General features: G+C 30.2%; 1 protein-coding gene and 1 long non-coding RNA gene across 2 annotated transcripts in view; one reads left to right on the top strand and one right to left on the bottom strand.

Moving 5' to 3' along the window:
* Positions 1–2900, bottom strand: part of LOC111908987 (uncharacterized) — a 34193-nt gene extending 31293 nt beyond the window's left edge. Inside the window, exons 1-4 of the mRNA XM_052769102.1 lie at positions 2838–2900; positions 2423–2563; positions 2166–2339; positions 1942–2057 (exon numbers count right to left, since the gene is read on the bottom strand). Of these exons, the coding sequence (XP_052625062.1) occupies positions 1942–2057; positions 2166–2339; positions 2423–2563; positions 2838–2900 (494 nt within the window). The remainder of the gene's footprint in view (positions 1–1941; positions 2058–2165; positions 2340–2422; positions 2564–2837) is intronic.
* Positions 2901–6781: 3881 nt separating this feature from the next.
* Positions 6782–9398, top strand: LOC111888438 (uncharacterized). Its single transcript, XR_002849193.2, has 4 exons — positions 6782–7412; positions 7497–7644; positions 8009–8160; positions 9101–9398. It is a non-coding gene; the product is annotated as an uncharacterized LOC111888438 (long non-coding RNA).
* Positions 9399–14284: the final 4886 nt, after the last annotated feature.

The following is a 14284-nucleotide window of genomic DNA, read 5'->3' as shown; positions in this document are numbered from 1 at the left end:
GAAAAAGAGTTTCTTTTACTATATATCCCCTTAATTAATTCCCTTTATCTATATATATTCCATTACTTTGCTCTATATATTCAACCAACAACACATCTAGCAGTATAAGAGTGATTCTTAGTTAATTAAAAAGGATTTTGGAGAAAGAAGGTGATGCATCATTTTCATTGATGGACTTCAGTGTGCTACTGTAAGTCGGTTTCATACTCTATATATGTGTTTTTGTAACATTTCTTTTAGATTTATATATTTGTCAATCACTAGTTTCATATATAAGTTCAAATTACTTTGATCACATCATGCATGACTGATGCTCGTTTCTATCTATAACGTCTACATAATTGATTTTGTATCCCCAAATCTATTTTCTTTGTTAGAGTTCGTAAATTAAATAAAAAAATCATTTATTCTACCAATTACTTCAGTATTTTGTTATTTTCTCTATCAAATAATATATAGACACAATTAATATATTTTTGTGTCTACCAAATAATCTTGAAAGGTGAGGTCACTACTAGAAAAACAGCCTTTTACGACGTTCATTGCGCGTCGTAAAACGCTCAGACGACGCGCAAATGCGCGTCAAGGAAGGCCCTGTCATAAAGAGAGACGACGCGCATTTACGACGCTCATTTACGATGCGCAATTACGACGCGCATTTACGACACGCATTCGCGTGTCGTAACCTTACGACGCGCGTGTTAATGACACGCAATGCGTATCAAAAAAGCCCCTGTCAAGAAAGGTCATGTCATAAATGAAGATGACACATATTTTGCGTATTATAATTTTATATGTTTAAAAAAAATATTATTTATAGATTTATTAATTTTCAAATTAAATTTTCATTTAATGTCTCTTAATAAATAAAATATCATATACAAAAATACAATCCATTGCACAAAATATAATGTCATACAAATAATCGTTCCGTGGAAAGATAAAACAAATTAATAAAAGTTGTAACGGAAATTTACAAACTAATTAGATACAAGAAATATGAAAAACTTGAAATCTCTAAGATTAATAATTCTAACAGAAGCTTCACGTGAGATACATGCAGTTCGACCAGTAAGCAAGGATGTTCCCGAATCCACAATAGCAGCAGAAGAACACGTACACGATATCTTTTGCAAGAAGGTGCCAGTCCAAAACTACTGTTGAAGGTTGCCATGATAGCTGTTAAGATTTAAGCATAACAAGAAACCAATCAGTGACTATAATAAGCTAGAAAACAAGCAACTAATAAACAAAATAAGCAACTAATTAAGTCAAACTATGACTATATATTGTTCATACAAGAAAAAGAAGGAAAAAAATGTTGATTTATTGTTGTTCATACAACACTCTCCAGACAACACTTAATTGAAGAAAAGAATAAGGCTAAACTTACAAAGAAAAAGAATTCAGGAAGAAGACAAGTTTGAAAGCATACAGAATAACGTTTAGCCAAGCAAGTGTGATCTAGCTGTAAAGTTGAAAACGCAAAATTCTAAGTAAATGACCTAAATACCCTCAGAATCATAAATCATAATAACAAGTAACAGACCTTGTAGGAGGCAATGTAGAGGTCTGGCCAGATGGGTTTACCTGGCAAAAATATTGGAGCACCAGGGAAATTCTGATCACATGGATCCCAATGACCACCATCTTATCATTAAACCAAGCTAAGAGAAAGCTATCAACCCCTGGCCATATATATATATATATATATATATATATATATATATATATATATATATATATATATGTATGTATGTATATATATATTAAAAAAATTAATTGAAAAACTTCTAGTGTTTCTGTTTCATCATGTATTAAAATAGCATGAACGGTTGTACCTCTCCATCAGGTGAAAAGCTCAAAATAGAAATTGCAGTATTCCCATGCATATAATATTAACCAACAACTATAACACATGCATACAGTATTACAAATTACAACATTACCCCTTTCAAAAGCGAATGTGCTTCACTTGACAAGAATCCTGGAAGCTTTATCTTGTCCTTCACTATTTTCTCCTGAATCTTCTGTTTGTTTCCACCTCTAAACGAAGGCTGCAAAGATACAATGTCGAACAAAATTACATTATTACCCTCACGCTAAAAGTAATGGGAATTTAATAGTGATTTATTAAAAGTAATTAAGGGTAACAGCACACCAACCTTTCCAGAAAGCATTTCATACATTAAAATTCCAACACTCCACCAATCAGTGGCCTTATCATGGCCCCTTCCTTGTACAATTTCAGGTGTCATATATTCTAATGTCCCACACATGGAATTTAACCTTGTGCTTTCATCAAATTGCTTTGCTACCCCAAAGTCAGTCAACATAACCTGAATAATAATAATTCAGTAAAGTTAAACCAAAACATTTTACCACAATAATAAACATCATCTTTTTAGTGACAACTGCCAACCTGGATGGTTAATACAAGTGCAGGGTCAACAGCCATTGCTTCATGGTCAATGTTGTTTAATGTCTCACCCGATGCCTCCCATGTTGAGGAGTTTGCTTTCACTTGACGGCTAGGAACAACAGGGGGAAGAACACGAATAATCTTCAACATAATACAATCCTTGGTTGTATCATGCTAAACAGTAACTTGTAGAAGACAATGTAAAAGAAGAAATTGCAGAAAAAACATTGATCTGATAGTGTGTAATTAGATTAAGGATTATGAGAAGATAATAAAGTAAACCTTGAGTTGCTGGATTTGGGATCTTAGTTGACTTCTTTCAATGTTGGTCAACGAACATGAAAGCACCGGTTTTTTAACTCCACATGCTCTCCCCAATTCTTCTTTTGAAGGAACAAAAATATTAGAAACATACCTTATATTTAGTAAGGAATGGAATAAGGGAAATCATTTCGAAATCTTCAGTGTCTGCAGCCATCACTACAAATTCAGAAAACCCCTATTCAGGTCCCTTGTAACTGTTTAAAAAAAAAAGAAAAAAAATAGAAGTTAGAACCAACATTAAGAACAAAATATCAAAAATAAATATCAAAACAAGTCAGAATAATATTCACAAAGTTGATAAACTTTGGTTAAGAAAAAGAACAAGAAACATAGCCAATTTAGTTAGGCATTGATGTGGTGAAGAAAACCAAAGGAAATAATGGAATTTTTTTTTCAAAAGAAGCTACAGGGGGGAAAAACAGTTTTCGAGTCAGGGGCATCAAGGGAATTTCTCGAAAAATGAAGGTTCAGGGGTTTTTGCTGGAAACCGCAAGCAGGGGCAAAAAGGGAATTATCCAAAAATTGGAAATTCTGGGGCTTCTGCTGGAATTCGCTATCAGGGGTATAATGGGAATAATCAGGAAAATTTGGAATTTAGTTTTGATAGAGGTGGGAAGACAGGAGGTAAAAATGGGCAGTGGTATTATGGGAATATTCAGCCAATGAAAGGAAAGTCTAATGATTCAAAGATTGAACAGGGGCAAAGTTGGAAAAGTAACAAGGTTATGGGAAAGAACAAGGATGGGGGTGATGTTTCGGAAGTCAAAGGGTTTGTGGGGAATAATTCTATGAGTCGGCCTGACCAGGAAGCTAAAAAATCAGAAGCAGGGGTGATCTAGAACATCGAATTGGAAGGATTGGGACAAAATTCTTACCATACTAGTTACCAATTCGAATATAAAACTGATCTGGAACATCGAATTGGAAGGATTGGGACAAAATTAGCAATCAATACGAACTGAAAAACAAATTTAGCGAATCACTTTGTTCTTCCATTTCTGTCGAGGCGATGCTTAGGGTAACAACAAATTTAGCTCCTGTTTCATGATCACGTCTATTTTCAAATGTCCGAAAAGGGTAACAACACGTATTACGGACTGATCTACAAAGAACTTTATCTGAAACTAAACTCACAAATTACACTGAGAAGAGTTGTACCTGAACGAAATTGGACATCAAAGTGGTAGCTGCAGCGACGATGAGCAATGGTCTGCGAGGATCTGTAAGGCGGAAAGGAGAAGAAAGCGTAGCGGCGAGCACTGGAGGAGATGAGGTTAGACACAAACGGTGGAAGAAGGCGGTGGCGGGGACGAAAGTGGTTGTAGAACAGAGTAGGGAAGAAGATAGAGGATCGATAAGCGGAGGAATTGAAGCCATCTTCGGTGGTGTTTGTCGGTGTGTTGTTAGATAACAAGTGCCGATCGATCCCCAGTGGAGATTTCACGGAAGCGGTAGGAAAAAACGAAACCCTAATACACGCCTGGATCGCACAGTCGATAAAATCGCTCAACATCTGCACAACAAATGAAAATCGTTAGAATTCAAAAACATGTGCACAATAAATGAAAATCGTTAGAATTCGTCGGCTGTAAATCACCCAAAAAAACTGTAAAATAACATGCAGTTTAAGAAGCAATTAGCGTTAATTTTGAATTGGGGAAACAAACCTTAGTTCTTTTTTCTTCGCCATGGAAAAGCACACAAACGGAGGATAAAAAAGAAGCGGGTTTTCAAAATTTTGGGGATTTCATTTTCCCCAGTATCTACTAAAGCCCTGGCCTAGCACGTGCTAGAGAGAAGGGAGGTGGCGATGGCTTAGGGTTTACAGAGAGACGGGAGGTAGAGAATGAAGGGAGATCTAGAGGAGAGAGTATCAGAGAGAGGAGAGCGGATTGCAAGGATGAAAGATAGATAGAAGATAGAAAAAAAGGCGGGTTTTCAAAATTTTGGGGATTTCGTTTCCCCCTTGTTTACTAAAAGCGCGTTTCATTAAAATTATAAAGCGACAGGTAAAGACGACGCGTGTTTAAGATAAAGCGCCCTCCGTGTTTTTAATTTTTTTTCTTGAGACACTAAATTAAGGGCACGCAGTAATGCGTGACGTAAATCCTAAATTTTTTTGAAGAGATGACACTATTTTAAGGGCACGTCCTTTTGCGTATCATTAATCAGCGCGTGTCGTAAAAAGCGCGTCATTAAAGGTCTATTTTCTAGTAGTGGGTTTTTCATTTTAGGTTCTTGGAGCGACACAAAAACCAAACGGTTTCTATAATTTAAATGACTACATGGGGTTTGATACTTCATACAAAAACATGTACGACTCCCAATATTTCTCTCTCATGTATACACACATCTATCCATAGCTTTACACCCTTTTCTTTTTGTAATTGTTGTTTTGTTGTTTTATGGGTTTGTTCGCTTTTTAGGCTTCTTCATGTTGATTTAATTACGTTTCTTATGATTCTGCATATAGGAGCCAAAGGTGTAGGGATTTGAGGAATTTAACTTGGTATGGGAAAGGTCTGAATGAAATGGTAATAAAAGGGCAAATGAGGAAGTATCTAAATATCTGGTCTAGTGCAAATTAAAAAGGTCTTTGGAGTCACATATATATGGTGATGTCAATCATGGTACTTGGTTGCAAGATGTGACTTTTGATTACCAATGATGGATTTCTTTTAAATTTATCACTAGATGCATATTGTGACTTTAAAGTTGATTTAATTTGTGCTAGAGATGAGGTTTTAGGTGTTTCTTCTTTGGTCATTTGTTTACCATTTCCTTCAGAGCTTTCCAATACCAAATTAAATTCCTTAAATTTATTCCTTGGCCTCCATATTTTATTTATGTGTGCATAATCATTAGGATCAATATTAATGAAACCCTACAAAAGAAAAAGTGAACACAATCCTGTACACGTCAATAAAAGAACCATTGAAAAAAGAAAAAAAAACAGCAAAATACGGGTAATAGTGAAACTAGCTAGCGAGAAACAAGAGCTTGTTATTATTTCAACTATGATGCCCATCATCAATTATCAAAGACTAATATAAACCATTTTGATTTTATATGTTGGTCTCTATATCAAAACTAAAAATCATATTTTTTGGATTGTTTGAACTTTGCACAAATGTTTTTCAATTTTGACACATGAAGGTTTGTTTAGATTCATTTTGCAATTTTTTGATTAAAAAATCCACATCATATATGTTCTTTTTCTTTTGTTTCTGAAAAATTAAGTCAACCCAGAAAAAAAATTAATAGAAGTTATTGTTATTTTGAAATATTTCGCTATTATCATTAATAGAGAATCAACAACAACACAAAGTTATATTGTATATTTTCTTTCATTCTATTATGGAATAGAACATATATATATATATATATATATATATATATATATATATATATATATATATATATATATATATATATATATATATATATATATATATATATATATATATATATATCATTATTCTAATAAACGAATGTTTTAATCTCCGTTTACCCAGTGTCATTGTAATACAACTCCTCATTAATATTATATATGTGTCATGTAGATATATTAGACAACTCATTTCAAAATTCAAATTTACAATTTCTAATTATATTTTAAATTTGAAGTTATAATAAATTCAAAATTTTGATATATCTCTTAATTAATAATTTATTTAAAATAATTCATTTGAAATAATTAATTAATAATTATAAATTTTTATTATGAAAGTTTAATTAATTTTATAACCCGTGGTTTCCACAGGTTATAATCTAGTGTATATATATATATATATATATATATATATATATATATATATATATATATATATATATATATATATATATATATATATATATATATGCTTTTATAAAAACATATTCATTTGATTTTGACTAATATTATTACATTATTACGTGTCCATTTTAATTCCAAAATAATATATATTATTCTTTTATTATATATACTTACTAATTCTAAAGGGGCAGATAAACAGGACTTCTCTATGATTGGTTGCATCATTGGCTAGATTCTTTTTTTTTTTTTTTTTTCTGTTTTGCTTTTTCATATCATATATTTTTATTTGTATGTTATCTATACAACCGCCGACTACAACCACGTGTGTCTTACACCGCCTCTAACATCCAATACCGTACCGGCGGGTTTCCATCACCGCCTCGATTTCTTTCGTCCACCGATCGTTTCCTTCTTTTCTTCTCCAGTTTCTCATTCTTTCCAGAAACCTCCGGTTGCTTCTCACAAGCATTCCCACCCCACCGCTTCTCTTTGCTCCGCCTCCCATTGACGTCTAACAAATTATCCCTTCATATTCTTACCCATCAATGTAGGTGAAATCCCTAGCAATAGTTCCATGATTAGGCCCTTCAAAGATAGAAATCTACTTTCGATTGAAAGATAGAAATCTACTTTGGTGAAAAAGAAATATGCCATGTCAGGTCTACCCGAAGGTCCATAAACAGTGAAAAATCGCAAACCAGTAATTGATAGATCGTAGATATGATTGTAAGCATGAGCGATTTTTTCACCGGATTTCTTTGTGGCGGCGTAAAGGGTCACCGGTTGATCGGTTCGATCGAAGAGAGAGAGAGAGAGACGACGAAGAGGGTGAGGTCGATTTATTCGACTGATACCGATTGCGCTTTACAGGTTCGTTTTTTCTTCAATTCTACTTTTGTTTTACTATACGTTTCCGATTGACGCCTGTTTTGATTCCCGCTGCTTATTTTTCAGATTTTGTGATTGATTTGTTTGTCTCTGGTGAGCCGGATCTTCCACCGCCTCCGTTTCAAGTATCAGATCCACCCAAAGATGTTCTATTTTTCGATCACCTGCACAACAACTGAGGGTCACTTAAGTTATAGCTGTGTCATAATTAAAGGTCATTACGGCTCATAATTATATTTCCATCTTAAAGTATAGTTTTCCCATTTGATTTTAATTTCTTATTGCCATGAGGTAAATTAAAGGTTGTGCCATTGTTAAATGCAGGTATCTCTTATTCCCTCTATCAAATTCCATTCACAAATTTAGGATTTTTTTTTCATATATTAATATGGATAACTTGATCGTTTTGTTTATTATCCTGGGTATTTATGTTTGTGAATTTATTATTTGGATGAGGTTAAAGGTAGTCTTTTGCACTTCTTCTTTTCCATTTTATATTAAGAAGAATTTGTTAACTAACAAGTGATGTGGAAATACATCTAATCAGTCAACTTATAATATTTTCTGCCTTTCTTTAGTTCATGAATTGGCTCTGTGAAATTGGAGCTGGCGTCTGTGACATGATGAATGGGTGCTTATTTAGCATGTTGAATGTTGGATTTTGTCCTGGCAATGGGAGCTTTTATAGAACCAGCGGGATGGTAGTAGCAGCCCTGTTCAACTCTTTAAGGTTAGTTGTCTTTCAAATGATTAAATACGATGTACTTTTATTTTATTTGTGCATTATGTCATTTTGTTTTCATTCATCTCTGTGACTGAATTCACAGTACATTTATAGCTTTTGTTACTAAAGCATGGTATTGTGAAAAATATACAAATTATAGCATTGTACTTTCAACCTTTTTCTTATTACAACATTCTACAGTGATTGTTTAGCCAATTATTTTTTTCGCTTTAGTTACTTGAAACTTCTTTTTTCTGTAACGATTAAACCGTTATAGTTTTTTGACCATTTTCTGGACTATTTGTTTTTTGATATAATTTCAAAATGGAAAAAAAACACAGCTTACTTTTACCGTTTGTCAATCTACCTATTGTGAATTACTCTTCTTATCGATTTATTCTATACTATTATTTTTTTTTATCCATTGAGCCTCATAACTGTTTTCTGTAGTGATTAATCCAATATTCCCTGCTGAGTATATAATAAACCCGTTTATTGTTGTTGTGCGGTTTTGATATCGGTTTACCTGTTGTGCTATTTTTTTAAACAATTTAGCCACTAAACTGTTGCTCTTTTGCTGTGGAAATGGTTTTTCAAGATTTCTAACACGAAACTTTAAAAAACATGATTTTTTTTTTTAAATTTCTTCGCAAGTAAAATTTGATTTTCACAGGTAAAACCTGTGAAAATCTTGGGAAGTGGATAACTGGATTAGCATGATTTGTCTTTTTCTCTCTTATTTATCATTTTAGGTTTTTAACTACTTAACTATTTTATGTAGTGATTAAAATACTATTCTTCTTTTGACCATTTAGAATAACCATCCATTTTCAAATTTTGTTTCTGAAGTCGTAATGATCCAATTTGAAAAGGCAACTTATCATTCATACTTTACCATAAGGTTGATTCCATATATTTATATAAGGGTAACCTGGTCATTTGGCAGGAAAAGGGTCCATGGGAGATGGATGCTCATGAAAGAGTCGAAGCAGCTGGGAAGAATAAAGAAGAAGGAAATATTCTTTGTAGGTGCTTTCAATTCACCAATCTATTTTACCGTTGAAAGTTTCTTGCTGTTTTGGAATAATTTCAGTTGTTGAACTTTTATTTCTGGCTTGAGCGCTGGTGTCCTTATTAGTGGTTGTATAATTGTATTGGGGTGCTGATATTTTGAGCCTCCTTATTTGATCTCATAACAAACGGTTGAATTGAAATCTAACCCCGCAAAGCGGGGACACTTCCCTAGTTTGTAATAACTAATAACTTTATAATATTTTCTTTTTCAATCATAACCTTTAATATATAATGTGCAATCAAAATACAGTTGCATATTTACAATCGATATATTTTTACCTTTATTTTGATATAGTATTGTCATAATTCGAGTTATATCCAATATATTTTATAAAATATATCTAGATATTATTTTACGATCTACCTAAATTTTATAATTAATAATCGATAACGTAAATTATAACTGGTTAATTGTTTTCGAAAATACAGTGTTACAAAAACTATTTTGTAAAAATAGTTTTTAGCTTTTATAGATCTAAAATTAGATAAAATCAAAAACTAAAAACTTGAAAAAACTAATTGAGAAAGCTAGAAGATCTCTGCTATACAAAACAACTTAAAAATGATGTTGACATATACATGTTCAAAATCTCAAAGATTTCACCATTCCATGAATAATAGCTCAAAAAAATTTACCTGTTGAGTATTTTTAATTTTTGTTCTAATTAACCCTCTCAAGCAAAAACAAATCTCATTTCGAAATACACAAATATAAAAGTTGATTTGATCTAATTAATTGAATAAATAAAATGCAAAATTTTGAAATATAAATTTCTTTAATTCCTTTAAAAGAAATGAAGTGATATTATAACTTCTAATAGTATTTAGTAACTCAATAACATATATGCACAAAAAAGTGGATAATCAAATAATTTATAAAATAAATTAACTTCCATATTGATTGAAAAAATATATAGATTCTAACCTAATTATTTTTCAATAAAATTAAAATCAACATTAATTAGATGTTTGTATTACATCCTTATGGAAAAAGAGTTTCCTTTACTATATATCCCCTTAATTAATTCCCTTTATTATTATCTATATATATTCCATTGCTTTGCTCTATATATTCAACCAACAACACATCTAGCGGTAGCAGAGTGATTTTTTAGTTAATTAAAAAGGATTTTGGAGAAAGAAGGTGATGCATCATTTTCATTGATGGACTTCAGTGTACTACTGTAAGTCGGTTTTATACTCTATATATGTGTTTTTGTAACATTTCTTTTAGATTTATATATTTGCCGATCACTAGTTTCATATATAAGTTCGAATTACTTTGATCATATCATGCATGACTGATGACTCGTTTCTATCTCTAACGTCTACATAAATGATTTTGTATCGCCAAATCTGTTTTCTTTGTTAGAGTTTGTAAACTAAATAAAAAAAACATTTATTCTACCAATTACTTCAATATTTTGTCATTTTCTCTATCAAATAATATATAAACACAATTAATATATTTTTGTGTCTACCAAAAAATCTTGAAAGGTGAGGTTTTTCATTTTAGGTTTTTGGAGCGACATAAAAACCAAACATGTTCTTTAATTTAGATGACTACATGGGGTTTGATATTTCATACAAAAACATGTACGACTCCCAATATTTCTCTCTCATGTATACACACATCCATCCATATCTTTGCACCCTTTTCTTTTTGTAATTGTTATTTTGTTGTTTTATGGGTTTGTTCGCCTTTTAGGCTTCTTTATGTTGATTTAATTACTTTTCTTATGATTCTGCATACATGAGCCAAAGATGGAGGGATTTGGGGAATTTAATTTGGTATGGGAAAGGTCAGAATGAAATGGTAATAAAAGCGCAAATGTGGAAGTATCTAAATAGCTGGTCTAGTGCAAATTAAAAAGGTCTTTGGAGTTACATATATATGGCAATGAACAAGAAATCAATCATGGTACTTGGTTGCAAGATGTGACTTTTGATTACCAATGATTGATTTCTTTTAAATTGAACATTATATGCATATTATGACTTTAAAGTTAATTTAATTTGTACTAGAGATGAGGTTTCAGGTGTTTCTTCTTTGGTCATTTGCTTACCATTTCCTTCAGAGCTTTCCAATACCAAATTAAATTCCTTAAATTTATTCCTAGGCCTCCATATTTTATTTATGTGTGCATAATCATTAGAATCAATATTAATGAAACCCTAAAAAAGTAAAAGCAAACACAATCCCGTCCACATCAACAAAATTATCATTGCAAAAAGAAAAAAAACAGCAAAATACGGGTAATGGTGAAACTAGCTAGCGAGAAACAAGAGTTTGTTATTATTTGAACTATGAAGCCCGTCATCAATTATCAAAGACTAATATAACCCATTTTTATTTTATATGTTGGTCTCTAAATCAAAACTAAGAATCGCATCTTTTTATATTGTTTGCACTTTGTACAAATGTTTTTCAATTTTTTTGACACGTGAAGGTTTGTTTAGATTTATTTTACAATCTTTTGATTAAAAAATCCACATCATATATGTTTCTGAAAAATTAAGTCAACCCAGAAAAAAAAAATTAATAGAAGTTATAATTATTTTGAAATATTTCTTCTATTATTAATAATAGAGAATCAACAAAAACACAGAGTTATATTGTATATTTTATTTCATTCTATTATGGAATGAAACAATATATATATATATATATATATATATATATATATATATATATATATATATATATATATATATATATATATATATATATATATATATATATATATATATATATATAGGTTTACGTTCTATGGAAAACAAAAAACCCTAAAAATCATTAAAATGCATAAAAAAAAATACTTAGAGATCACAAAACTTTTTTTTGAATTTTTTTTATCAAAAAAACAGCAGCTTTTAGGTCAAAATCGCTGAAAAAAAATTTGTAAAATTGTTTTTTTTTTACAAAAAATAAATGATTTTTTTATTTTTTTTTTCAGCGAAATTGTAAAAAATGCTGCGGTTTTTTGATAAAAAAATTCAAAATTTTTTTTTGTGATGTCTTGGTATTATTTTTATGCATTTTTATGTTTTTTAGGATTTTTTGATAAAAAAATTCAAAAAAACTTTGTATGCATTTTTATAAGTTGGTTAATAAGGTTAAATAAATATCATATTAAAAGTGTATTCATATATAAACTAAATTTCAATATTAAAATAATATATTTACTTCTACTTATAAAGTTATGTTTTTTAACTTTTAACATAGTATACTTAATTTATTAGTTTTAATATATTATTGGATGTAAAACATTATCAGTTTGAAACTATAAATTTTGAACAGTTTGGGCAAAATACTTAAATTGTTAATTTAAATATAACATTACAATGTCAACTTAAATATAAATTTCAGTTCCACTTAAAAAACCAAAGAATATTTTGTAAATAGTTAAAAGTGATAAATTATAGTGATAAATGCAAAAACTAAATTGTGATCTCAATTTAACTAAAATATTTCCTGAAGATATTTTTATAATCGTTAAAAGTTTTCAAATAAGTACTTTAAATAACTTACAATAACAATAGTTAAAAATAACTCTATATAAATGATTATATTGTTACTTTTAAAATATAAAAACAATGTTTGATGTTTTAAATAATTATAATGATAGAAATCAAAACACTAAGCAAATAAATTTTAAAAAATTAATTAACAATAACAACAACTATAAATGACATTAAACCATATATTATATTTTATTTTATTCATGTGTAACTCGCGGATAGAAGTCATTCAAATGATTGAGTTTATGCGGTTATAACAGATGTATATATTATCATATAATTCAAAATAATCAATATATTATATCAATTTAGTATAAAAATTATTATATCAAATTTAACAACAACGATATTGCTATATTTAAAAAAAAAACATATATTTGTAAAGACTTCAACTATATAGGTATTTATGCGCAACGCACGGGCATTCGCCTAGTATGTGTATATATATATACTCGAAACAATAAGCTTTACGACTCCATCAGCAACATTTGTTGCACTATTTCAACAGGCTAACATACATACATGATTTTTGATGAAATTAAGGGATATTGCATTATTTCAAGAGGCTAACACCGGCACATGACTTTGTGATGATGCATTCACACTTTAAAAACAAACAATCTTTTTTTTTTTTGTGCAGATTACAAACTTTGGTCCATATATTCCTCTATAGATGTGGAAAAATTACATGATTTTTACCTTTTAAAAAACAAAAACAACACCTATATAAATATAAATATATGTTGGCATGAATTTACAAAAAAGATGTGTATAAAACAACTAGTTTTAAATTGCACCTCAGAAAGAAGAGAAAGAAGACGACTTTGTATGTTATGATAAGATTGTGTGGCTTCAAATATATGTTATTCCACCCCTTATTTGATCTTTATACTCTTTCTCTCAACGTATTAGTGGGTGCCTTCGAAAAAAGTCTTTGTACCATTTAATATAGAGTTGGAGGATCGTAATCTCTCTGTTAACCATTTTTGTACTTTATTCAAATCCAATGAAGCGATCAACTTAGGGCTGATTAGTCGAGCTCCGTAATGGGTTGAGGAAATTTTCTTTCTATAATTAAAAAAATATTGTTGTATTTTGCTTTTAACAAATATAACATTTCTCAAAAATGTATTTGTTTTCAATAATATTTAAGAAATTTTAAGTAAAAAAAGTTTGTCACTTTAGACAATTACCTTTCATAGTTACCATTTTCAACTAATTTTGTTATTGTTTTATGAAATGTTTATGTTGTAAAGGTAGCCTACTATCAAAGGAAACTAATTTGAAAAAGTGCTTTTAAAAGGTTGGATTAAAATTATTTTCTAATAGTGTTCATATATGTAATAATTTATACAGTTAAATTTGTGAGTGAGTAAATCATGTACATTAGTACATATGGTTTAGGGTCTATCCTAAGAAGTTCCCTTAATGGTGGATCGAGTTTCAAAGAGTGCACTAAACAAAAACAGACTACAACAACATTGAAGTAAACCATGCTAAATATGTGTTTGATTACATTAATCTCTAAATACCT

This window comes from Lactuca sativa, chromosome 2 (assembly GCF_002870075.4).
Source record: "Lactuca sativa cultivar Salinas chromosome 2, Lsat_Salinas_v11, whole genome shotgun sequence".
In the NCBI taxonomy this organism is placed as follows: domain Eukaryota; kingdom Viridiplantae; phylum Streptophyta; class Magnoliopsida; order Asterales; family Asteraceae; genus Lactuca; species Lactuca sativa.
The sequence above is the reverse complement of the archived record's forward strand: the minus strand, read 5'-3'. Positions and strand labels throughout refer to the sequence as shown.